This window comes from Nesoenas mayeri (assembly GCF_963082525.1).
Source record: "Nesoenas mayeri genome assembly, chromosome: 11".
Classification (NCBI taxonomy): domain Eukaryota; kingdom Metazoa; phylum Chordata; class Aves; order Columbiformes; family Columbidae; genus Nesoenas; species Nesoenas mayeri.
The window spans coordinates 21,243,707-21,267,937 of record NC_137563.1 but is presented as its reverse complement, the minus strand read 5'-3'; the positions used below and the strand labels follow the sequence as shown (position 1 = coordinate 21,267,937).

General features: G+C 61.1%; 1 protein-coding gene across 2 annotated transcripts; it reads right to left on the bottom strand.

Moving 5' to 3' along the window:
• Positions 1–1,101: 1,101 nt before the first annotated feature.
• SHF (Src homology 2 domain containing F) lies at positions 1,102–21,426 on the bottom strand. Of its 2 annotated transcripts, XM_080351158.1 has the most exons (7): positions 20,738–21,426; positions 13,882–14,011; positions 12,999–13,217; positions 11,345–11,482; positions 8,340–8,511; positions 7,958–8,077; positions 1,102–3,755 (listed from the first exon to the last, which is right to left on the bottom strand). In XM_080351158.1, exons 1-7 carry the CDS (start codon positions 21,215–21,217, stop codon positions 3,569–3,571), a joined length of 1,446 nt encoding a protein of 481 aa, XP_080207284.1. In that variant the 5' UTR covers positions 21,218–21,426; the 3' UTR covers positions 1,102–3,568. The 2 variants fall into 2 exon arrangements, with proteins under 2 accessions (XP_080207284.1, XP_080207285.1); XM_080351159.1 differs by lacking the exon at positions 11,345–11,482.
• Positions 21,427–24,231: the final 2,805 nt, after the last annotated feature.

Here is a 24,231-nt window from a genome sequence, read left to right as displayed (position 1 = left end):
TTCCAGGGCCCTTCCAACCCGTGACACTCTGTGGCTCTGTGGCTCTGTGCAGGAGCAGATGCAGCTCCAGGCTGGCCCACAACCAAGTGGGGGCTCAGGGGCTGCGCCAGCCCCGCTCTGACCATGCAAGAACAGTTCCCAGCAGCACTAATCCAATTACCAAACAAACTTACTTCCTTCATTATCGGGGCCTGCAGCATGTGAAAACAGCTTGGCAATTGTGGAGGGCTTAGCGAGGGACCAGGGATCAGGCGATGAATGACAAGAGCTGTTTCACTTGTGGGGAGGAGGGACAGAGAACAGAGGCAGCCGGGAGGACATGGAATTGCCGGGACAAGGGGACTGGGAATTGCTACAAAGGTCTCTGGTCAACCTTTGTGCTCCCAACCTCAAAGCCACGTCAGGTTGCTCAGGCCCTTGTCTGTCCTGGGGATTAGCATCCTCATGAATGGGGATCCCCCGTCACTCCTCCAGCCCTGACACGTGCCTGCCCCCCCGCCCCCTTCTTGCCAAACGACACTCATGTCGGTCTCGAGACAACAAAAGGTAGCACTGAAATACCCGTGCGAGAGGGATTAAATCCAGATCTTCTGGGGAGCTCCTGCTCAGCTCCCATCACAAAGAGGACGCCGAGCACCAGCCAGACCCAGAGCCATTCACTTCCCGTGGGAATCTCAAAATGAGACCTCGGCAGGACCTGCTCGGATCTGCCCTGCTTGAGATCACGTCCATCCTTGGACCTGATGTCAAGCGGGGGGCTGGCTCTTTGCTTCGGCTCTGCGTCCTGCGCCCAGCTCCTCCATCTCCCTTGGTGGATCTCCGGCATCTGGAGCTGGAGGCTCCACTGAGCTGCAGGCGTTGCCCTCTGGTTGCAGTGAATTTGTAGCCTGCTTCAGCCCTAGCGTCCTGTCCCTCCTGGTAATGCTATGAAGAAGGGAAATATAACTAGCTGGGCTTAGGGCACTTCTGCTTCTCTCCAAAACAAGCCCTTCTTGGCTCTGCTCAATGCTAATGCTGCTCGGAGCAGGAGGGAGGACTAGACACCTCCTGAGGTCCCTTCTAACACAAGTTATCGTATGAGTGTAGCCAGCAGGTCAAAGGAAGTGGTTATTTCCCTTTATTTGGCATTGGTGAGGCCGTATCTGGATACCGTGTCCAGTTTTGGCCCCCAAGTACAAGGAGAGAGTCCTGCAGAGGGTCACTAGGATGGTCAGAGCTGGAGAACATGGTACAAGGAGATGCTTGAGGAGCTGGGACTTTAGCCTGGAGAAGAGAGGGCTGCGGAGGGATGTAATTGCCACAGGGAGGACCAAGAGTTGCTTAGCTGGAGCACTTGGACACAAAGCCCGGCTCCAGAGCAGTCCTGCTGGTCCGGGACTGCTTCTGGGGAGCTGGTGCGCTGCACAGGGTCTCACACTCCTCCTGCTTGGGCAGGACGTCAGCGCAGTGCTGCGAGCTCACCGGCACCGCCAGCGCGGCCGCTGCGCAGGCTGCTGCCTGACAGTTCCTCAAGACAAAGCCCAACGTGGGGAGGCTCCCGGCGCCTTCACTGCCCAGCTGCGCGGAACCCAGAGGCCTCTGCTTTTCCAGCCACAGCCACGGAAGGGCAGAGCATCCCCTGGGACGAGCTCTGTGCTGCAGCCGTCAGGGCACGGCAGGGCTGCCGAGGGCCCTTGAAACGTTTTAAATGCAGCAAGGGCATCTCAAGAGCATCTCTGCAGATTTCCGCATCTCCAGCTCTTTCCGCAGGCTCTGGCGCGGCATTGCCGGGAGAATAACCCTGTGGCTGGAACTCTCTCCATCCCCGCCGGACGAGACGCCTCGCTGGGATGGAGAGGAGCCGGGAGCTGCCAGCAGTGAGCGGGGCTGTAAGGAGACACCGGGCGCCCAGCGAGCCCAAACTGCTGCCTTTTAAGGAGTGTCAGAGGCTGAGGCGTCCTGGAACAACCACCACAGTTTTTGCGGGCTCCCCACCGCGTGTGCCCGTGGACCAGGCTGTGCCCAAGGGTCCCCACGGCAGCTCAGAGCCGTGACAGCAATCCCCAGCTACAGCCTGCAGAACCCCAGAGCCCGCATGGCAGAGCAGGGCTCCTGCGTGGGTGCTCACCCACACGAGGTCCCCGTGCTCCCATCCATCACCCCCGTCCCCCCTCAGACCAGCGGGAGCAGCTCTCTCCACAAAGCTTTAGTCAAGCCACCGCTTAACGCATCCCACCGACTCCCCAGGCGCTTTGTTCTGCTGATGCAAAAGGTTTTGCTGGTCCAGCGGTGAATGTGTCGCTGCCGCCCGCTCTGCTGAGCATGGCGGGAGCACCGGGGAGCGGAGGGAAAGGGGACGCGCTGCAGGGGGAACAGCGAGACCGAGCTGAGCCTGAAGCGCGGATGGAGGAAACGTGTACGTGTGTGGGTATAGTAGCAAACAACACCAAGAACGAGGTTAAAAGGCAAGGTATGCGTTAAACGCTACAGAGCACCAGATGTAGCTTCAGCCAAAGGAAGAGAAGGACCAGGCTGGCCCAAAGACAAGCTGTCAGGAAGACAAAGAACAGGACTGCAGCCACTAAATACCCAGAGGAGGAGCAGAATGGGAGATCTGTGAAATTCAGGGATTTTGCCTAAGACTTAATGAGGGGTGAAGGAAAACGAGGAGGCAAAAGATCCCAAAGAGCACCTCCTTCCACAGGGAACGACGAGCAGGTCCAAATCAGCTCATCACTGCCCGCAAAGGGTCCCACAGACAGAGTGAGGACGTGACCACCGGCGTCACCTTGTTGGACTCGACGATCCTTGTGGGTCCAACTCAGGACATTCTGATTCTGTGACTGTCCCGTGTCTCAGACGAGTGAGCTGCCTGGACGCTCTGGCACACGGGTCTCGGTGTACGCAACAGTGAAGGGAAAATCAATATCCTTCGAGCTTTTGTGTAATAACGTCACCCTCCCCACCACACTGCCACACCGGTCCCCAACTCGAGGTGGTGGGACGCGGGCGCGCGGTCCCCACGGAGGATGAGGCGACCGTGCACCGCTTTATTCGGCAGTGGTGCTGCACGTATGCTGAAACTGGTCACTATTTACATTTGGCAAAGGACGGCAGCAAGTACTGAGCACCCGTGCGGGTGGGGGCCACCGCTGGCCTGGCCCCCCATGCAGGTCCCCTCGCCCCCGCCAGCCTCCTGGCCTGCAGGCAGAGCCAGGCACCCTGACAGAGGCACCTCAGGCCTGGGAACGGAACATTTATCCCCATTTTCCTGCCCGTCGCACCCCCCCAGGCCTCCGCAAGGCGCCGGCTCCAGTCCTTGCAGCCCCGGCTCTGCCCGGAGGCAGGCGAGGGCAGCGGCTGGCGAGCCCCGCTCAGCTCGTCGCGCCGGGGATGTCCCTGGGGAGACACACGGGAGCCCCCGAGCGAGCGGGACGAGGGTCCGACCGCAGCGATCCCCAACGGCGCCGGCCGTGCCCGGCTCGCAGGCTGCCAGTGCGAGCCCGTCTGCGGCACGGCGGCGCTCGGCCCTGCGACCGGCCGGTCCCGGGTGCACGCGTCCTCGAGCCCGGCTCGCGGTGGGTGAGGACTATAGGGTGCGGATGGCCACCGGGTACAGCAGGGACATGTGCTCAGCCCCCTTGATGGGCAGCTTGCGGCTGGCGTAGTGGTGGATGATCTCGGGCACGCTGTCGAAGGGCGGGCTGTGCTGGCCCAGCACGTACTTGTTCTCCTGGGTGCGGGACAGTTTCATGTGCATGAAGCCCTGGCTGCTCCTGCAAGGAGAGAGGTGGGGTCAGGGGGTGCAGCTGGCCCAGCCACACATCAGCTCCTGAACCCCCACACGGGTGGCCTGTCCCCACAGCTGGGGGTGCTGCTGGCTCCTGTCCCCATAGCTGAGGGTGCTGCTGGCTCCTGTCCCGGGCTGTGGCCCTGCATGCACCATCCTGCTCATACAGAATGACAGAATCACTGGGTTGGAAAAGACGCTCAAGATCATCATGTCCAACTGTTTCCCCACCCCTGGCACTGCCCCATATCCCTGAGAACCTCATGTCCGTCTGTCCAGCCCTCCAGGGACGGTGACTCCAGCACTGCCCTGGGCAGCCTGTTCCAATGCCCCACAGCCCTTTGGGGAAGAAATTGTTCCCAGATCCAACCTCAACCTCCCCTGGGCAACTTGAGGCCGTTTCCTCTGCTCCTGGCGCTTGTTCCTGGGGAGCAGAGCCCGACCCCCCTGGCTCCAAGCTCCTTTCGGGCAGTTCAGAGATCAGAAGGTCTCCCCTCAGCTCCTATTCTCCAGCTGAACCCCCCAGGTCCCTCAGCCGCTCCATCACACTTGTGCTCCAGCCCCTCACCAGCTCCGTTCCCTTCTCTCCACTCGCTCCAGCACCTCAAGCCCTTTCTTGGCGCGAGGGGCCCAGAACTGAACACACTCTTGGCCAACTCCAGATGAATCCCCCAGCACAAGGGAGGGAGGTGGCTGGGCATGCTGTTCTGTGTCCCCTGGGGCGCACGGCCTTGCAGTGGAGTGCAAAGGGTCTATGTGGGGACAAGGAGGGAGCCCAGGGCTGGGTGGGCATGGGCAGGAGCAGCTTTCGCCCCGGCACGTGGTGAAGCCCCTTTCACAGCCGCCCGGCCGGTGCGGGAGGGTTTCGGCTCACACATCCAGCCTCACCGCAGCACAGCAGGATCTTCTCCCGCGGCCGCAGCCCACGCCCCCCCCGCTACTGCCGGCTCCATAAAACCCGCTCGGCGCAGCGAGGCCATTTCCCGGCACCGCGCGGGCACCGCGCCACGCCGGGCTGCGCAGGCAGATCCCGCCACGAGCGCCGATTCCAAGTGACGGGCTAATGGCCCTGTTGCTATTAATTTGCGTCTCTGAGGAGAGCCACAGCCTGTCTGCAGCGTCTGGAATGCACATTACGGCAAAATATCGATGACTTAAAAGCAGACAGGACCTCATCAGCAATGCTGAGCCGCTTCCAGCACTGCGCAGGCCGGTCCCATCCCCCCGGCTGGAGACGGTGCCCGTAATGCAGTAATGGACAGCGTGGCTGCATTAGCAGAATGGGTTTGCAATAATCCATTTAGAGCCGAGAGGAAAGGAGCCGGCCGGCTGCCCCGGGGGAGGGCAGGGAGACCTGCAGCCGTGGAAAAGCGATAGCCCCCCGGGGTACAGCGACAGCCGGTCCCATCCCGTGTCCCGGCGGCAGGGAGGAGCCGGGGCTGTGCCATGCAGGTGCTTGGGTTTATCCCGCTCACACACGGTCACATCACCCACACGCGGAGCTGCCTGCGGGTGCTGCACCGTCTGCAGAGCGACCCTGCCTGGAGCCCAGAGCAGGATCAGAGCTGGTCCTGAGCTGCCACACAGCTCCACAACCGGCTGGGTTGGCTTTGCCCAAATTGCTCCACAGGTCTTTGTCACAAACTCAGGGATGTGAGGGACATGGACCCTGGAGAGATGCTGCGAACCCGAGAGCAGCAGGGACGGGCCGAGGACGCAGGGCAGGTGCTGCTGCCGCCAAGCACCTTGCAGACGTGAGGAGGGACCCAAAGCCTCGCAGCGTGGCCTGGAGGGGTGAGCCAGCAGGGACGTGTGCTCCGACACCACAACCCTGCCCATGACATGCAACGTGGGGCTGCTGAGCCCAGACCAGCCAGGACGGGCACGGGAGGGTTAAACCCCTCCGGCTACCTGACCATGATGGGTACAGGCACTCCTGCTGGTCCCTCTTGTGTGTATTTTTCCTTTAAAGCAGCACAAAAGGGCATTAGGTCAGCGCCAGAGCTCGCTTTCAGACCATCTCCTCGGCTGCATCTCCTTCCTCAAGGAAAAGAAATCATAATAAAAAGAAGAGACGCAGGCAGACAGCTTACAGCTATATAAAAACAGACCCAGGGGATTTTCTTTGAAAAGGCTCTACAGAGAAAGGCGATGGAGTAAAAATCGTGCTCAAGGGCTCTGCGAGCACAGGCGGGGGTGCCCAAGCAGCTCTGGCCGGGTGACGCTGCTGCGAGGGCACGTCCCAGCAGCACGGGCTGGCTGGGGACAGGATTTGGTCCTTTGTGCCATGAGGCTGAGCATGGGCAGCAAGGAAAAAGCCCAAAGAAACGGGCGCGTGACTTGTGGAGAGGTGATGGAAAGGGACACCTGTGCCAGCGAGGGACAAAGCCCCATCCACAACCACCTCCCAGGCTCTCCAGCGCATTGTGGCTAATGCCACCCGCAGGGTGATGGCCCAGAGGACCTCTCGCAGCCTCAAACACATTGACCAGCAGAAGCTGTCGTTTCAAAATTGCTTGCAAGCCAGGGCGAGAAAAAAAATATTGAGAAAATTAAAACATCAGTAAAAATTCTGACCAAAGAAAAGAAATGAGGGAGGTTTCCCGGAAAGGCTTGTTGTGTGATCTAAAAGCTACAAGTGCAGAAGGAAGAAAGAATGTTTTCAGCTAAAGATCTGCCCTGGCTTGGTGCTGAAGGCAGCAAAAAAAGCCTAAAGAAATAGAGAGAGAGATGGAGCAATCTAATTCACAATTGTGTCCCTGGGAAATAAACGGGGGAGGCTGAACCCCCCAGGGAGCAATGCAGGTACAGAGACCACTGGGGAAATTTAAAGTATATTGAGAAAAGCGTAGAGACACGTGGCCTGTTGTTGGACAGAGATGACTGAAGAGCCCAGTAAAGACTGTTCTCACATCTGCCAGGAACAGAGCTCATGTGCACGTCTAGCATGAGGGCAAGAGGTATTTGTTAATCCATCATCAACCTCGGGAGAGGAACAGCTTTGATTTCACGGGTCTGGGCTGTCCCACGAGTCCCGAAAGCACTGGATGAGCAGCTACAGGCGGTACACCCGGCAGGACACGTGCGGCGATGCCTCGGGCAGTTTTGGCACTAAGGGCACCTGGAAAACTCAGGGAGGGTGCAGAGATCACCCCCAAAACCCAAGCAGAAACCAAGCCGCGCTGTGGGCGAGGTTTCCCTGCTGGGACACCGAGCAGCACAGTGTCCTCCCCGTGGCACAGCCCAGCAGGGGTGACGTGGGACGGGCACCCGCGTTTCCATCAGAAACGGGACCATACAAACTTTATTCTCCTGTGAAACCAAACTTCCCCTCTGCTCTGCCCTGGGGAGACCACACCTGGAATCTTGTGTCCAGTTGTGGCCCCTCAGTTCCAGCAGGACAGGGAACTGCTGCAGAGAGTCCAGCGCAGCCACCAAGATGCTGCAGGGAGTGGAGCATCTCCCGTGTGTGGAAAGGCTGAGGGAGCTGGGGCTCTGGAGCTGGACAAGAGGACACTGAGGGGGGACTCATTCCTGGGGATCAATATGGAAAGGGGCAGTGTCAGGAGGATGGAGCCAGGCTCTGCTGGTGACAACCAGGGACAGGACAAGGGGCAATGGGTGCAAACTGGAACACAGGAGGTTCCATTTGAATTTGAGAAGCAACTTGTTGGGGTGAGGGTGGCAGAGCCTGGCCCAGGCTGCCCAGGGGGGTTGTGGAGTCTCCTTCTGTGCAGACATTCCAACCCGCCTGGACACCTTCCTGTGTAACCTCATCTGGGTGTTCCTGCTCCATGGGGGGATTGCACTGGATGAGCTTTCCAGGGCCCTTCCAACCCCTCACATTCTGTGAGTCTGTGAAAAAGAAGCCAGAGCTGGAAGCTCACACTCAAGTGAATGGCTAGGCACATAATTTTATCCATCTGAGGGATTACTAGCTCTGCCAAGGGATGAGCAATGAGCCTCCAGACCTAAAAACCTCCCCAAGAAAGACTTTTGCCAGACCCCGAACCAGATGCCTGTGCCACACCGCAGGGCAGCGCAGACTTTGTTCTCCAGCCACTTCTGCCCGCCCCGTTCTCGCCTCCAAGTCGACCCCTCAGCGCAGCCACTCGTTCGTGTGGGGCACCCGCCCGTGAGGGGTCACCTGTGGGTGCCGCCACCCCCAAGCCCTGTGGGCTCACTCACTTCAAGGAGAGGGAGAAATCGTTCTTGCTGGTCTCGCTGTTGCGCACCAGGTAGCTGGCCTCCTTGCACAGCCGCAGCAGCGTCTCCGCGTCCGTCCGGCTGATGGCCCCATGGTACCAGCTGTGGGCACAGAGGGACCGGCTGTGCCAGGCTGAGTGGGCACCCCGGGGACGGCTCTGCGCCACCGCCAGGCCCCGGGGATGGCCAGGGAGGGGGACTGGGGGGACAAGGTGTTCACTAGGTAGGACAGGGGGTGTGGGGGGCACTCGGGGACACCACAACATGCAGGCAGGAACACGGGGCCGGGGTCTGTTCACAGTGTGGTCACAGGGACCCCGGAGCAGGCAGGGGTTGGGGCAGCGCTGAGGTGCGCAGGACTCACCACTGGCTCTCCAGGGGCAGCGCCGGGTCGATCCTCTCCCCGACAAAGGGACCGGGCTCGGCCAGCAGCGTCCTGCTGCTCCTGAGGCCGCCGGAGCCGTGCCGGAGGGCAGCCCTGGCCTTGTCCTCCCGGCAGGGTGAGGTGCGGCCATACCCCAGCCCCTCTGACACACCTGCAGGACAGACATACATTGCAGCTGGCGGCAGGACAGACAGACAGGCTGGCCTCCCAGCTGTCCCCCTGCAGGAAGAACCAGAGCCATGTCACATCGTCCCCTCGCGCTGCTGCATCTGCTACTCCGAGCAGGGCAGGGCAGCTCTGGCGCTGCTGCTCCCCACTCTGCGACAGGCGAGGTTGGGTCCCCCCGCATCAGGACCGGGGTCCGTGCAGCACCCGAGCCCCTGGAAATATTTTCCAGGGAGGTTTCAAAAGCTCTGAGAGGGTTTTGCTAACGCAAGCAGAGATTCAGTGGTTGCGGCACAGAGTTAAGTGAGAAGCACTAAGGGGACGCACTCCAACCTTGGGAAAAAAAGAAGAGGGGTGGATGGTGCTAAACAGAGCAATCAGTTTGGAAATGAGGGACATATTTCTGCTGGCACAAGCTGAACCACAGAATAGTTGGGTTGAAGGGACTTTTAAGGTCCCCCAGTGGCCCCCCCTGCCATGAGCAGGGACACCTTCACCAGCTCAGGTTGCTCAGAGCCCCGTCCAGCCTGGCCTGGGATGTCTCCAGGGATGGTTCAGCCACCACCTCTCTGGCCAACCTGGGCCAGGCTCTCACCACCCTCAGGGCAACGATTCCTTCCTCATGTCCAGCCTGAATCTCCCTCCTTTAGTTTAAAACCATCACCCCTTGTCCTATCCTAAACCTCCTGGGGTGAATAAAACCAATTCCTCAAGGTAAGAGGGTGACACTTTGACTTTGAGGTGTCCCCGACGCGGACGCCCGGCCCCGGTGAGCAGTGGGGGATTCACGGAGCCCCGGAGACCCAGCATCCCCAACTGTTATTTCCGTGCAAGATGATTTCAGCATTAACAATATTGTTTCTGCCTCCTCTGGAGAGTCCATTATTGCTCCCCTGCAACACCAGCCCCCTCGCACAAATTACTTATCGATCGGGCAGAGCTGCCTCAATGAGCGGCTGCCGGGGGCCGCTGGGGGGGCAGAGCAGCCCCAGCACCGCAGCCCCCGCACCAGGGGGGTGTCCCGGGGGGTCCCTGCTCTCCCCGGCCGCCGGGGCGATGCTGAGGCCACGCTGCTGCGAGGCAGAAAACACCCAGAGAGGGATGTTTTGCTCTCTAGCAGGGCGCCCTCTAAGGCTTTGGGTGCTGTCCAAGTCTCCAGCCCCCCCAGCACCCCACACAAAATCCTCGGCAGCTCAGCATGGCTTAAACCCCCCGAGAATGAGCCTGGGGAGGTGTCCGGTGTCAAGGCTCAACGAGCCCCATCTCCGCAGCGCCCTGGCTTTCCACCCGCTGCGCTTGCCCTTGTACAGAACGCACGGGCTCCAATTTCAACCCATCACCTTAAAAAACTGGGGCGATGGTTAAAAAGCCAGACAATCAAAACAGAAGCGCTTGCTGGCAGCACAAAGTCATCGCGCTGGAGGCTCAGAAGAAATGCATTGCACCTGTCACAGGGAGGCGGAGGCATGTGCATGATTAAACAGGATATTAAAAACAAGCCCCTAGGAGCGAGAAGACATCCTTCAAGAAGTTCAAGTCACCCCCAGACAGGGGAAGTAGAAAATGAGACAAAACTCCGGCAAGATAAACTTAAGACAACAAAGTGAGTCAGGAAAAAGAGATTCTGTGTTGCTAAAACCAGGAAAAATTACAAACTGACGTGTTCATCAGAAGCAAGACGCATGTCAGATAACAAACGATGGGGGAAGAAAAGAGGCTGCGTAGCAAAGGAATTAATTTTTCTTGACACTCATATTCACTGCAGGAAGAGCATGAGGAAGTTTCCCCTGTGTTTATTTTTCGGGGCTGATCTCACCTGCCGGCTCCCCGCGGGTTTGGGGCAGAAGGCTGCATCGCTCTGGGCGTCACCGGCTGCAGAACGGGGAGCCCCGTGCGCCCCGCGCTCAGACCCGCCCGGCGGCAGCAAGAGCCGTGGCGGTTCCTCTTTGCCAAGCTCTGCGGAGTCTGGGCACCGGCAGATAAGGCAATCGGCCACGTGCACCCGGCCCGCCGCCCTCCCCACCGGCAGCAGCGTTAGCGACGCGCGGGCGGACACGGCGCAACGGTTTGCAGAGAAAATCTCACGACTTGCAGATCCAGCCCAATTCCCACCCCCAAACCCAAAAGCCTGGCAACCCCCCCACCACCACCTAATGCTCTTGGAGGAAACCTAATCCACCACAGCGTAAGAGCAAAGTCCTTTAAATATTAATAATGGGTTAAAAGAGAAGCAGTGATGTTTGGCTTTCATAAGCGAGGCTGCCAGTGGAGTCCAATGGGGATTTACGTGCGGGCTCTGCCGCTCGGCACACACAAAAAGGGCTGCACAACAAGGCAAACCTGAGATGACAAAGTGTGCCTGAGAGATTTAGTTGTTTGGCATAGCAAAAACGCAAGCGAAGAATCCAGAGGGACCTCCTGCCACCGAGCAGCAAGGTAATAAAATAGCGGAAGAAACAGAGCCGTGATAAATGACGAAGCGAAGCATACGGAGAAAAACAACCCCAACTTCAGCGGTGGGATGTGAATGAGCTGCTGCCACACCTGGAAGGGACCTGGGCGTTCAGAGTCACAAGAAAACATCACAGCAGTTGTCGAGAAGACCGTAAAAGCAGCCATCAGACATTGGGAATTTGGAGGCAAAGACGAGAGAACAAAAGACAAGGTAATAACTCTGCCACCGAATAATCCCCTGGCGCAGCTCGACTGCTGCGTGTCAAGAGGCGTCACGGAGCTGGAGAAGATGTAGAAGGGGGAAGGACAAACGTCTGGCCTGCAGCTGCAGCCCCCCCGGACACCCACTGTCCCGCAAGACCCACCGTTGGTATCTTCGTAGCTGGGCTGGCCGTGCTGCGGAGGGACGGGGGCACCGGCCTCGCCATCCGTGGGGCTTTCACCGCTGTCCAGCTGTCCCACCGGCGGGGGCCATGGCAGGTCTTTAATGACCTTGATTTCGACTGGATTGATGAAGAAGGGGAGTAGGAAAGAGAAAGAAAGAGAAAGAGAGAAAGAAAGGGCTTAGAAAAAAATGTCAGCAACACCAGGCCCGTGGAGAAGGAGAGCAGCTGCGCGGGAAAGACCTGAGGACTGAACTCCCAGGAGCCCTGTGCTGGTTTGGCCAAGCCATCCTGTGCCCGGCACCGAGAGCCCCCACTCCTCCGTCAGCTGTCCCAGCCAGCGGGGCGGGCGGCAGCTCCCGGCCGCCTTCCAGGGCCCCTGGCCCAGCGCCCTTTGCCGTCCGTCCTGCCTGTGCGTCCGTCCTGCCCCGGGCACGTCCCGGCCGCCCGGCAGGTCTGCGCTCCCCTGCCAGGTGCCAGCGGGTTGCTGCTCGTGCAGGTACCCGGTGCCCATCGGCATGTGGTCTCAGAAGCCCCTCAAAGGGGGAAAGGCCAGCAGAGAGATCCCACCATCACAGGAGAAGAGAAATGCCTGGGCAGCCACAGCAGGACCTGCTCTGGCTCCAGGAGAAAACAGGGACCGGGTCCTGTTGTGTCCCAGGGCGCAGCAGCCCGGTCCCCTGGTGCTGGGAGCCCGGGGAGCACACATGAGCTGGACCATGAACACAGCGCCTGCCCCCAGGACACCGAGCGAGGGGCTCGGCCACCCAGAGCCATGTGGTGGACACACAAACCGCGCCGCGGTTCGTGACGGAGCCCGCCAGCCGCATCCTCGGCAGAGCTGAATCCACCGGCCCCATGCTCAGCCGGGCCGCGGCGGCACCAGCACAACCCCCGGCACGAGCAGCCGCCGCGGCGTCAAGCCCGGCACAGACACCTCCAGCTCTCAGAGCCCAAACTCAGACGGTGAATCACTCCCAAGGCCAAATCTCCACCACATCCCCGCACAGCACCGACAGCCGCCGGCCCCAGCACCTCGCGCGAGCCGGCTGCGGCGCAGACGCACATCGCTGCGATTGAAATGCATCCCAGATAAGAGCATGGCAATTAGCCAGCGCCAGTGGAGGAGCCGGCGCTAATGCACAGCATGGATTTCCTCATTAACGAGCACAAACACCATCGATCCCGCAGCACAGATAAATAGGCTGGGGGCCAGACGATCGCCTGGCCAAGGGCTCCTGGGGGAGCACACAGCTCTTGTCCTGCCCCCAGGAATGAGGGATCTGCTTGAGCCCAGGGTCAAGCTTCTCCCCTGCAATTTGGGGCTGGGAGGTATCAACTTGCACCCGAGGCTGTGACCAGTGAGAGGGGAACAGGCAACAAGAGATGGGCAGTGGACTGGCTGCTAAGGCAGCTCCAGCCACCATTCCACTCATCTCGGCTCCTGCTGAAAAGAAACAGCCTCTGCAAGTGTACGAGTGCTCCCCAAGCCACGGAAACGCAGAGGTCAACACCACTGACCCCCGAAAGACGAAGGAACCCCAAGGAGAGCTGGCTCACCCCACAGCAAAACACAACGCAGCAGTGGTTGCTTTATGGCTACAATCCATCTTTTATGGCAGTTCCCACCGCTCACCTGCAAAGGCTTTGGAGATCCGCTCCTTCTTCCACTCCCAGGGCTGGTCGTACTCCTCGGGCGGCCGCTCGTCGTCCTCGGGCAGTCGGGACTCCCTGGGCCGGGGACAAGCCGGGCGGTCGCCGTCCATGTCCAGCCCCCCAAGCACCGGCTCGTAGGGGGTGTCATAGAGGTGCAGCGGCCGCACCGGAGCCTCCCGTAAGCCCTTCTGGCGGATCTCTAGAGGAGAGGAGCGAAAAGACCAGGAGGTTTTTGCCACAGTCCTTCCCTGCACACCCAGCATGGCCAGTTTCATAAAAAGCCCTTCCCTCCAGCAAAACCAAATTCTCTCCCATGGACACACGCAGCGTCTTTGCCTATTTTTCCAAGAAATGCAATGGCCCCATCCAAAAAGCCACATGAGCTTTCCAGAAACAACTCGCTCCAGGAGAACGATGGAAATGCAAAGGGGAGGCTGGAGCTGGCAGGCCGGCACGGTGACCCTGCGTGCACCGCGGCGGGGGGACCTGCTGCTGTGGCACACGCTCCGGCCCAGTCCTAACCCAGTTAAATAGCTCCCACATCTGTCTTAGTTTTATGCCAGACGCGTCAAACGTCAGGTCTCTCCTGGCCAGCCTGGCGAGCACCGTGCTCCCGGCGGGCGGGGAGGAATATCGAGGTGCCTTCATTGCCCAAGTGGCCTCTGCGAGTGCTCTGGTTACGGCGAGGCCATCGCACACGGCTGAAGCTGTGACAATCTGCCCACGAACCACAGCAACTGCCTGGGTTTGCCTTGTCCAGAGGACCCAGCGCTGGCACGGGCTGCGAATAAGAGTCCAGCGCTCACCCAATGTACAGAGCGGAAGCACAAAGAGCGGCACTTCCACGTAGCCTTCCGCCTTACCTGCCATCATCTTCTGGGCTTCATATGGCTCCATGTACCCATCGTTCTCCGTCACCTTCTCCAGCCCTGCCTGGCTACCAGCCACCTGCGCCGCATCGAAGGGATCTGCGTAGTCCTCCAGGACAGCCAGCTGAAGAAGGAAGGGTTGGAGAAGGGTTAGGGCACTCCTTGCCTGTTTGTGGGGGATCAGGGACCAGTTGAAGCCGCCCAGATCCCCACCACGAGCTCTCCGAGCGGCAGCTGGGACCCCGCGCGTGCATCCTGGCAGCGCCGCGGAGCAGGTGCCGGCAGCCGGTGGCTTTCCAGGCCCCAGCGCTCCGCTGCGTTAACGCTCCAGCCTTTGTCCCGAGCGCTGGGACGGAGCCAAGCGGAGCAGAAGGCGGCGCGGCCTCTTCCCTCACCATCGGCAGGCACCCCCAGCCCCGCCGCGCAGTGCTGGTCCCCCCGCGGCACACAGATGGGCTCTCTGCACGCAGCCACGTCTCCTCGCCCGAGGTGGAGAAAGGGGAGCAGATCCCAGTGCAGCTGGCACTGGCGTGACTGGGAACTCACTGGTTATTTTCCGGGGCTCCCTGCGGGCTTGTCTGAAGATGTTTCTTAACAAAAAGGCTAAGAACAGCCTATGGCTCCCTCCTTGGACCCCACAGCATCCCCACGTGTCACAAGTAACCCAGCACAGAGCATCATATGATCAGGAGTCACCAGGAAAAAGGACCAGGAGCCTCTCAAGTGCCAGGCCAGGGGGACGGCCCGGAAAGCCCAAGGTTTGCCCTCACTAGTGAAATGGAGATGATCCTGCAGCAGGGCACAGAACATCTCCCAGAGCTTGATCCCCACCAGTGCTGGAGCCACACTCTTGCTCCAGCACCTCAGCAGCTTCCCAGACAGAGCACCCCATGGCACGATGCCACATCTCACCTCCCGCTCGAAAGCCTGGTTCTAAAACGGGGCCAGGCGATACTCCCAGCAGGGTCTGAGCGCACCCAAACACCTTTGCCAGGTTATGCTTGCCCACCAGGGTGCAAACCCCAGGGTGGACCATTCGGTGAGGTGGGTTTTGCCACCACAACGCTGGCTTCACAGAGCTCCCGCAGCAAGGACCAGGCTCTGTCCTCACCACTGTCCCTGCTCCTGGCCAGTCCTGGAGCCCAGGGCCTCTCACATTCCTCTCCAGCTCCCATAATCAGCTTAAAACAAACCACTTCTTTCTCCTTCCTGTGCAAAACGGCCCGACAATAGCCTTGAGCAGCAAAACCCAGCAGGAAAAGGGAGCAGGAACCGGAGCTGTAAACACCTCTGTGCAGCCCCGAGCCTTCGCATCGCCCTGAGCTGCGGGAGGACGCGGCTCCCCGCACCCCGGCTCGCACCTCCTCTGCAAACCTCCGGGCTCGCGATGCCGTGGGGAGCGGGGACAGCTCTACCAGCCCGGCCCCTCGCCATGGGCGAGCAGCAGAGCGCCACCCCGGAGCAAACCCTGCCCGCCACGTGGCGAGTGCCACGGGGGCTCGGAGGTGCAGGCGAGCAGACGCGCTCAGCCCTGGGCAAGGCAGCAGCAGGACAGATGGTGACGGCGACTGCAAATGCACTGCGGGAAGCCCCTCTGTTTTCTTTCCTTCTCCAGGGTAAAGGAGATCGTGCTGCCCACCCGCTGTTGGCAAGATCCCAGGTGCAGATCAGCGCCCACCCACGCAGAGAGCCGGGAGATCCCGTGGGATGCACCCACCTCTTCAGAAAGCTGCGAAGAGGCTTTCGCTCTGCCACAGCGGTGCCTGCAGAGCACAGCCCTGTGCCGGCGACAGCTCACCTGCACACGCGCTGGTGCCAAGGGAGGTACGAGCATGCAGGTGTCCAACACGCACAAACGCACTGGCTCAACACACGAGTGCCACCAAGATGCGGTTTGCTGACCCTCCCGCGCTCAAAAAGGGGATCCTGCTCGTTCCTCTCACCCTGAGCCCAACCTACCCACGTTGAAACTTGCCATAATCCTGTTTCCTAGATGCGTTTTGCTCGACAGACACAGACCCGGCTCACTGCTGGACCCTTGACAGATGAGTCGCAGCAAGCTCACAGTGTGGCCCCACTCAGATGCCACCAGGTCCAGGCCTAGAAAGAAGAGGATGGTGAAGAATTTGTCTCTGCTGAGACCCCTAAACCCAGGTATTTTCCTTGCAGTGGGGTGCAGAGGCGCTCAGCAGCAGTTAGATGGGCTCTACGCAGGTTTGCTGGGTTTAACTCGCACCCAGAGCGAATAGCTCAGATCAGGGGGCTCTGAGCTCCCTGAGTCTGGTGGGGTTTTGCCACACAGGTTCATTCCTCCTCTGTCTCAAGGATGCCTCGTAGGAGCTGAGCCTACTCATGCTGAGAACATAAACCCATTCATTTTTTAAATGGTGAGATATTACAGCAGAAAAGCCAGGACAAAGCTGGGAAGGTGATTCCTAAGTGTCTCCAGGAGCGCTGCAACCTCAGCATGCACAACCAAGCCAGCGAGAACGGTACCCAGAGCCCCGGGGCTGAGCTCTTAGAGGGCAAACAGCGGGATCCCGCAGTCACCGACGGCATCCTAATGCCCTCGCACGTGGGGCCGAATTAAGGTTGCCGGGGAAACTGCACCTCTGACATTTCCTAATCCCAGGGCTGGACTGTGCGGGCTGTGCGGGGCTCTGCGGCAGCCGCAGGCAGGGCAGCTCCAGGGGTGGCCCAGACTCCCCATCTGCTCAAAGGCATTTCCACGCTTTGCTCGCCTCCTGTGTCGTGGAGGGAGCTGCTCACCGCCCAGCCAGTCCCCACATGCCACCCAGATGCCCGGGTACCAAGGCATCACCTGCTCATGTGCAGCACAAGCTTTGCTAGATTTGAAATAATTTGGGTGCAAGGTACATGCTTGACATGTGCTCCCTCGAGAGGCTGAGGGAGCTGGGCTTGTTTAGTCTGGAGAAGAGGAGGCTCAGAGCTGAGCTCAGCACTCTCTAGAACTACCTGAAGGGCAGTTGTAGCCAGGTGGGGATTGGGCTCTTCTCCTAGGCATCAGCAATAGGACAAGGGGCCATGGGCTTCAACTCTGCCAGGGGAAATTGAGGCTGGAGATCATAAAGCAATACTGTGCAGAGAGTGGTCAGGCATTGGAATGGCTGCCCAGGGAGGTGCTGGACTCACCAGCCCTGCAGGTTTGTAAACTGAGATTGGACACGGCACTTAGTGCCATGATCTGGTCAATGGACTGGAGTTGGACCAAGGGTTGGACTGGATGATCTCTGAGGGCTTTTCCAACCCAGTCCATTCTGTGAATCCGTATGTTAAAGCCACCGACCCGGGACAGCTCGTGGTGCAGAGCCGTCCTCCAGAGCAGCCAGGCACCAGGGGCACTTGGACACATGTCCTTGGTGTGCACCTGAGTGTTTTTCAAGCATTTATCTCCTGTGGCAGCGCACACTCAGATCCTCCTGCAGCACCGAGGCTGCTCTCACTCTATTATTTATGTCAGCTGCAAGAAAAAAAGAAAACCAAGAGAAAATTCAGGCAAAGGGCCAAATCATCACCAGGGTCTCGCAGCAAAGTTTGTACGCTGCGACAGACAGTGGCTCTTCAACAGAGTTCACAGTTCAGACACTGAGATCCCAGGGCAGAGCGGGAGCTCTTCACCCCATCTTGCCTACAAACATCCTGCCTGCCACCACCTTTTGTGACTACAAGATGCTCCGCTCTACAGAGAGGTCCCCAGAGAGATCCTTCACTTCATAGAGAAGTGTCTTGCCTTGGAGATGAAGCTTGGTCTCCTCCCAGGACTGCTGGGTTTTACGCTGGAGTTGCTCTGAGTTACGAGCAAGCTCAGTTTGTTCTCTCTGCCAGGTGCAGTTTGACCCATCTTACAGCTTGGCTTTTGGTGGACACTGAAGCCAAACCGAAAAGCAAACGGAGAAGGGTCTGGTCCCCTGCCCAGGGCGGCCGGCAGGGCCAGCGGTGACCCCACGGCACGGGAGGAGGGAGCGCGGGCCGGCGGAGCGCGGCGCAGGATGACTCAGTCCAGGGAGGCTCTCGCAGGAAAGACACACGCCCAGGAGCTTCCTGGCCGGCCGTTCCCACACCCCGCGGCGCTGACCCTGCTGTCCCTGCAAACACGCCAGCGATCGGTCCCGGCGGGCAGGACGCAAAGCCCTCACCGGGCACATCCCCAACCTGGTCACCCAGCCGTGTCCTGGGTGTCCTCGTGCAGGGAGGTCCCGCACTGCTGCATCCTCCTGGAAATGCTGCTCACGTTGCCTAACGCAAACACGGCAGAGAAGACATCTCCCGGGCATCGGCCTCGCTCAGCGAGCTGTACAGGGCCGGTGTGTAATGCAGGGCTGCAGGGAAAGGACTGCCCAGACTAAGGAGATGGAGAAGGACCTGTCCTGGTTCCCACTGTGTCCAGCAAGCATTTGTAACGGAGCAGGAGCCACTGCAGAGGTCACTGTGAGCACGTCCCTGCAAGACGTCGCAGTTCCTGTGCAAGGCAGAAAGATGTGAGGACACACTACGATGGCAAAGCGCAGCATGGCCGGGCAGGAGGGATGACATGGCCAAGGTATTCCTGCCTGTCTTCAATTTTCCAGAACAGTCAGGACAGCTACAGCAGGCACAGGGCTCCCAGGGAACACTGCCCGTCCCCCAACCTCAACACAGCGCAGGTACCACAAACCACACAGCCAGTAACTGGTGGATGCTCCTTCCATTGCTGTCCATCCCCGTCCTCCCTGTTCAGAAGGGCTGCACGTTTTAATAGAGCGTTTTGCACTGTCAGTCATTAACAAAAAACCTCTGCTCTAGCACCCTTGCCTATATTTAGAATTGTACATCTCCATCTTCAGCATCACCACAACTCAAGACCCACAGCCAGGGGTTTCCTGGAGTCCCAGTCCCCGCAGCAGGCAGGGAACAGTGCCCACCAGCGTTTCCTGCGCATGGGAGCACGTGGGCCCCTGCCACAACCATCGTCTCGGCTTGAAGAGCTCAGCAGAGGCTCCAGCCCCTGCTCCAGGACCCCTTGACGTTGTCACCAAAAACAGGAGCTGGTGGCACCAGCAGTCTCCCAGCAGACACCTCCATAAAGGGCCACCATGGCCTTGCAGCAACTGGGGAGCCCTCCCACCGCCTGGCCAACGCCAAGGCCAGCAGATGGGAGCTGCAAAGGGGGCCCAAGCCCAACAGAGATGCCCCAAGCTGTGCACACTCCCTGGTTCCTCCAGGAAAACGGTTTGAATGGACAGTTCCATGCACTATCAGATATTCCCACCTTATCTCTGGCTTCACCCGGCCTCCAGAGTTCTGCCTGTGTCCAGCACGTACTGGAGCCCTGAAGAAACCCAAACCTCCTCCCAAAGAGGCACACAGAAGATGAGATAATCTAATCACCATCTGCCTTCGATAAGACGAAGAGTCTTCTTTGGCCTCGTGCTGTTAGGAGGGTTTCCCCAAACGTATCCCGGCTTTTACCTCTTCTCTAAACTTCCCGGCGTCTCCCCATCCCCTAGATGCCTGCAGAGCCCGGCTGTACCTGTTGCAGTCCCTGCCTGCCGCAGCTCGGCCCTTTGCACACCACAGTCCGAGTTCTTCCTACAACCACCACCCGCCCCTGGTCCCTCCGACCCCACCCCGTGTGTTCCAGCAGAAAAACCATCCAGCCTGGCTCAGCAAACCGCATCCCCGCAACGGCCCCGCTGCCAGCGCCTCCTCCTCTGCTGCCCTCAGCCAACAGCTCGCAGGATCCCGGCTCAAAAAGGGGTTTCTACCAGGCCCCTGCAGAAACCTCCAGAAAGCAATTAGTCAGTGCAAGCAACTTTCCAAGATCCGCCAGCAACAAGTTTTTCTATCTGCTTAAAACACTCCCGAGCAGGTTTTGCCCGGCGCTCATTTAGCCGTGCTGCCCGGCAATGCCGGGACCACAGACGGGATCATCGCATCCACCCTTCCCTCTGCCAGCCAGATCTGCAATCCCGTCGAGTTCGCTCGACAAGCCTCATCTTGCAGGCGGCAGCGCTGGCGGGCACTAATTACCCCTCTCCTGCCTTTATTTGCGCAGTCCCCGCATCAGCGCCTCTGCCCAGCGGCCCGGCACCGGCAGCCGCAGCCCCGCCGGGCTCCTCAGGCCGCTCACGGCCCGTCTGTCCGTGCTGGGGACATCTCGCACCCCCTCCCGGCCCGGCAGCGCCAGGTTCTGCTCTCACCCCCGAGAGGCGGCGGGGAGGCGGCAGACAAAGAGGCGCTGAGGCTCCCTGACAAAGCAGCGCGGCAGCTCGGGGGGCCCGTCTGGCACCACCGGGCCCTGGCAAGCGGGCAGAGGGTGGAGGGAGGCCCGGGGCCACCGACCCCGCGTCAGGGGCCACCGGAGACAGTTCTGTGCGCTCGGGGCCTTCCTGGGCTGGAAGGTGTTTGCCTCTGTAGAGCAACAAGCACTTGGCAGCAAAGAAACGGCAAGAAGGGAGGGGGAAGGCGGCCGGCGGCCCTGCGCTCTCGCACCTCGGCGAGCGACGCTTCCTGCTGGGGATTTACCTGCTGGGGGCCGGACCTGCCTCCCCCGGGAGCTGGAGGAGCAGCCGGGGCCGCCCCGCGGCTGCTGACGTGTGAGCGGCACGGCGGAGCTGCCGGGACACGGGGGGACGCGAGGGGACACGGGGGGACACGGGGGACACGGGGGGACACGGGGGGACGCGAGGGGACACGGGGGACACGGGGGACACGGGGGACACGCGGCCCGGCCGCGGCTCCTGCTGCGGCGAACAGCCCCGGGTCCCAGCCCTGCCGAGGGGCGCCCGCCAGTACCCCCTGGGCCGCGGGGCGCCCCGGGGAGGGCGGCTGCGCCGGGACACTCACTCACCTCCTGCGGCGGCTCCTCGGGCGGCTCCGGGCCGGCCGGGGGCGAGCTGGGGGCGGCGGGGGGCAGCGGCGGCGGCGGGGGGCTGGCGGGCGCCTTCTCCACCGTCTCCACCTTGATCAGCCGGTGCTTGGGCGAGACGTAGCGGGGCCCGTCGGGGGCGGCGGGCGGCGGCGCCCCGCTGTAGGGGTCCTCGAAGTCGCGCTCCTTCTGCAGCCGGTAGGCCGCCACGATGTCGGGCTGGGCGGCGGCCAGCGGCTCGGCGGCGCCCCCGGGCGGCGGGGGGGGCTGCGGGGGCGGCCCGGCGCGGTAGTCGGGCTTGGGCGGCGCGGGGGGCGCGGGCTTGGCGCTGCGGAAGCCCAGGTGCTCGCGGAGCCAGCGGGCCATGGTGCCCACGCACTGCGGAGCGCCCCCGGCCCCCGCGGCCGCCCCCGCCCCGCCGCCGCCGCGCTCCGAGCCGTCGGCCGCTCCGCTCAGCAGCATCGGCGCCGGCGGACTGAGCGCGGCGGCGGAGCCCGGGCCGGGGGGGGCGCGGGGGAGGCGGCCGGGGGAGGCGGCCAGTGCCACCTGCCGGAGCCGCCGCGCCGGCTGCTCCGAGCGGGGCTTCCCCCCCCGCTGCGCCCGCCCCGCTTCCCCGGGCCCGCTCCCCCCCCGGCACGGCACGGCACGGCTCAGCACGGCCTCCCCGCCGCCCGGCCCGGCCCGGCCCGGCCCGGCCCGCCTCCCCCCGGGCCCGCCCCGCTCCCCGCCACCCGGCCCGCCTTCCGCCGCGCCCGGCCCGGCCTCCCCCGGCGCTCCGGGCCGCCCCCCCGCGCTCCCGGCAGCCGCTGCCTCTCGGCTCTTCCCAGCGGCCCCGCGTCCGGCCCCGGGGAGAACCGGCCACAGGGGCGTCCGCCGCCCCGTCTGTCCTGCTGGAGACCGCGGGCCCGATCCGGCCCTGGCAGCAGCCCCCGAGCATCCCCGGCTCCGGGAGGAGAAGGGGTGCCGGTGCTGGCACCGACAGAGCCACCGGGGGGGCTGCGAATGAGAAGAGAGCAACAAGGGGTCTGTCGGTGGCAAACCCACCGCCTGGGACGTGTTCATGAGAGCAGCCCAGTGCAGGACGTGCGGAGCACATCGCTCCACGGAGAGTCACCCAAACACCAGGCTGGCCCCGTGGACACCCACAAGAAACACCATGAGACCGGGGTGAGCGGGGACGAGCCAAGGGAAGGTGCTCAGGAGAAGGCTGAGCCAAGGCTGTCTGTGCAGGGCCATGGGGTGAGCACGCAGAGCCGCGGGCAGAGGACAGACATCACATCCCCCGGGTGCACCCTGGCAGGGCTGGATTTGCCGGTACAGGGCCGGCAGCGACAGCGCGCAGAGCAGGGAAGCAGCATTGAAAGCAGGATGTTGGAGCATGGCAGCGGAGGCTGAGGCCGTTGTAGTGGAAAACAGCACACTCACATCTTCTGACTGTTGCTCCTGCACACAGCCCATCGCCAGCCACCACCACCCCTGCTCACCCACCACCCAGGACCAATGGTTGCACCGTGCCCTCCTGACTCCCAGCAGCAAGTGTACACAGCCCTGCCTCCAAACCTGCACCCCTGAGTCCTCACAGCCCTTCCTAAGCACACACCGTCCACTCAAACCCGCTCCCGGCCCTGCTGCCAGGCTGAATTCCCCCAAAGGCCGTGGTCAGCCATGCCAGGATGGGACGGGAGACAGAGGCACGATGCTGCGAAAGTGGGAGCACCGTGGAGGGGCAGCCAAGCCGAGGTGTGCAGTGATGGGGAGGGACGCTGTGGTGACATCCTGCCCGTCCTCACCCTGTGAGCCTCCTGCCCCGCCATGGAAACGGACACTGAGATGTGGCCATCCGGGTGTCTGGAGGGAGAAGCTTCCCATGGTGACCTCGCTCCCTCGCAAGCCCTGCGCGGGGGGAAGGCTGGGATGGGGCTGAGCCTCCTGGGCCAGCCTGGCACGGCACGTGCCAAACCCGTGCCCAGCGAGCCCACCGAGGCCGAGATTTGCTGATTTGTTGGGTACGCACACACTCTACGCTCCTGCCCAAGAAATCCAGCCAGATGCCCCAGGTCCAGCCAGACATCCCAAGCACCCAGCAACCAGGAGTAGAAATTCTAGAGTGTAGGGAATGGAAGACACAAAAGACACCATGAGGAGAAAAAAACATCTGCCAGGAATAGAGAGAGTAGCAGGCAGTGTCTGAGGTCTAGCAGCAGACCTCAGTCCCAGCAGATGGGGATGATGAGATCGTTATTAAAATGCAGAAAAGACAGAGGTTCTCAATAAATCTGCCTGGCATTCGGAAGGAAGCAGGATGCAGGGCTGATGGCGTGTGAGATTGAGAATACTTCCACCCTCTGTCAGTAACAAAGGAGGATGTTCAGCAGCATCTGTTGGAGATGGCTCTTGTTAAATACTCAGGCCCAGAAAACACACACTCAGCGTCCCCTGAGAGGGGGACCGAGCTTGTGGTGGTGGGTTTCTGTACCAATACTGCCATACCAGAGGAATCTCAGAGATCTCTCAATCCCATCCTGTCCTGTCACATCCCACCCGTCACTCCTTCCGTGGAAGCTGCACCAGGGCCGTGCTGGGGATCGAAGAGCGTCTGTGTTCTGAGCCCACCCGAGACCCCAGAGCCTCCACACCATTTGCTGGGCCCGTTCCTCTTCCAAATTCTGTGGCTTTTTGATGGGTGGGCTCCTGGCCCAATGTAACCCTGTTCTCTGATCTGTGCACTGTGCGGCATCCACTTTCACCTGGGGCTTCAGCAGAGCCTGGAGGGCCATCAAAAAGATCCCTGAACCAACCTGAGCCCTCAGATTTGAGCTTCTCCCGGGACAAAGCACCCAGACAGCAACATGGGGCAGCAGGCTGGGGTGAACATCGCTGGGGTGGGAGCCCCCTCGGGAGACTCCTTTGTGCTTGGGGAGCTTTGAAGGGGAATCCAGAAGGAAACCAAATGAGCTCCTTGCGCCCCATGTGGCTCAGCACAGGCGTGAGCTGCTCATATTTTTTTCTGCAGTCGTGACAAGACACTAGCGACATCCCTCCATTCGCAGCAGCTCATTTTGGGTTTGAAGATGCAGCGACAGATTTCTGCATTCACACCGCCAAACCCGGGCTCCATCTGCGTCTCACGCTGCAGCTGGTGTTGCTCCAATCTCAACTGTTACATCCCTTGTATCTGATGCACATTGGGACCTGGGTTTGATGCCTGCACTGTAGACACTGGCCCTGATGCCACAACCGTGGCCACGATGCTGCTCCGCCTGCACGTCCCCATGGCCCGGCGGTGGCTGTGACAGATGGCTGTCACGTAGCATCGCTCGGATGCAGGGCAGGGCTGGCAGACGGGAGAGGATCAGGGCGCACACGCTGTGCTGCTTGTGTGCCAGACTCCATGTTTCGGCTGCTTCCTCAAGCAGCCATGGCAGGGGCACCCCAGCGGGATGGGAAACCCCCCAGTGGGTTGTGCGGCCCCAGGG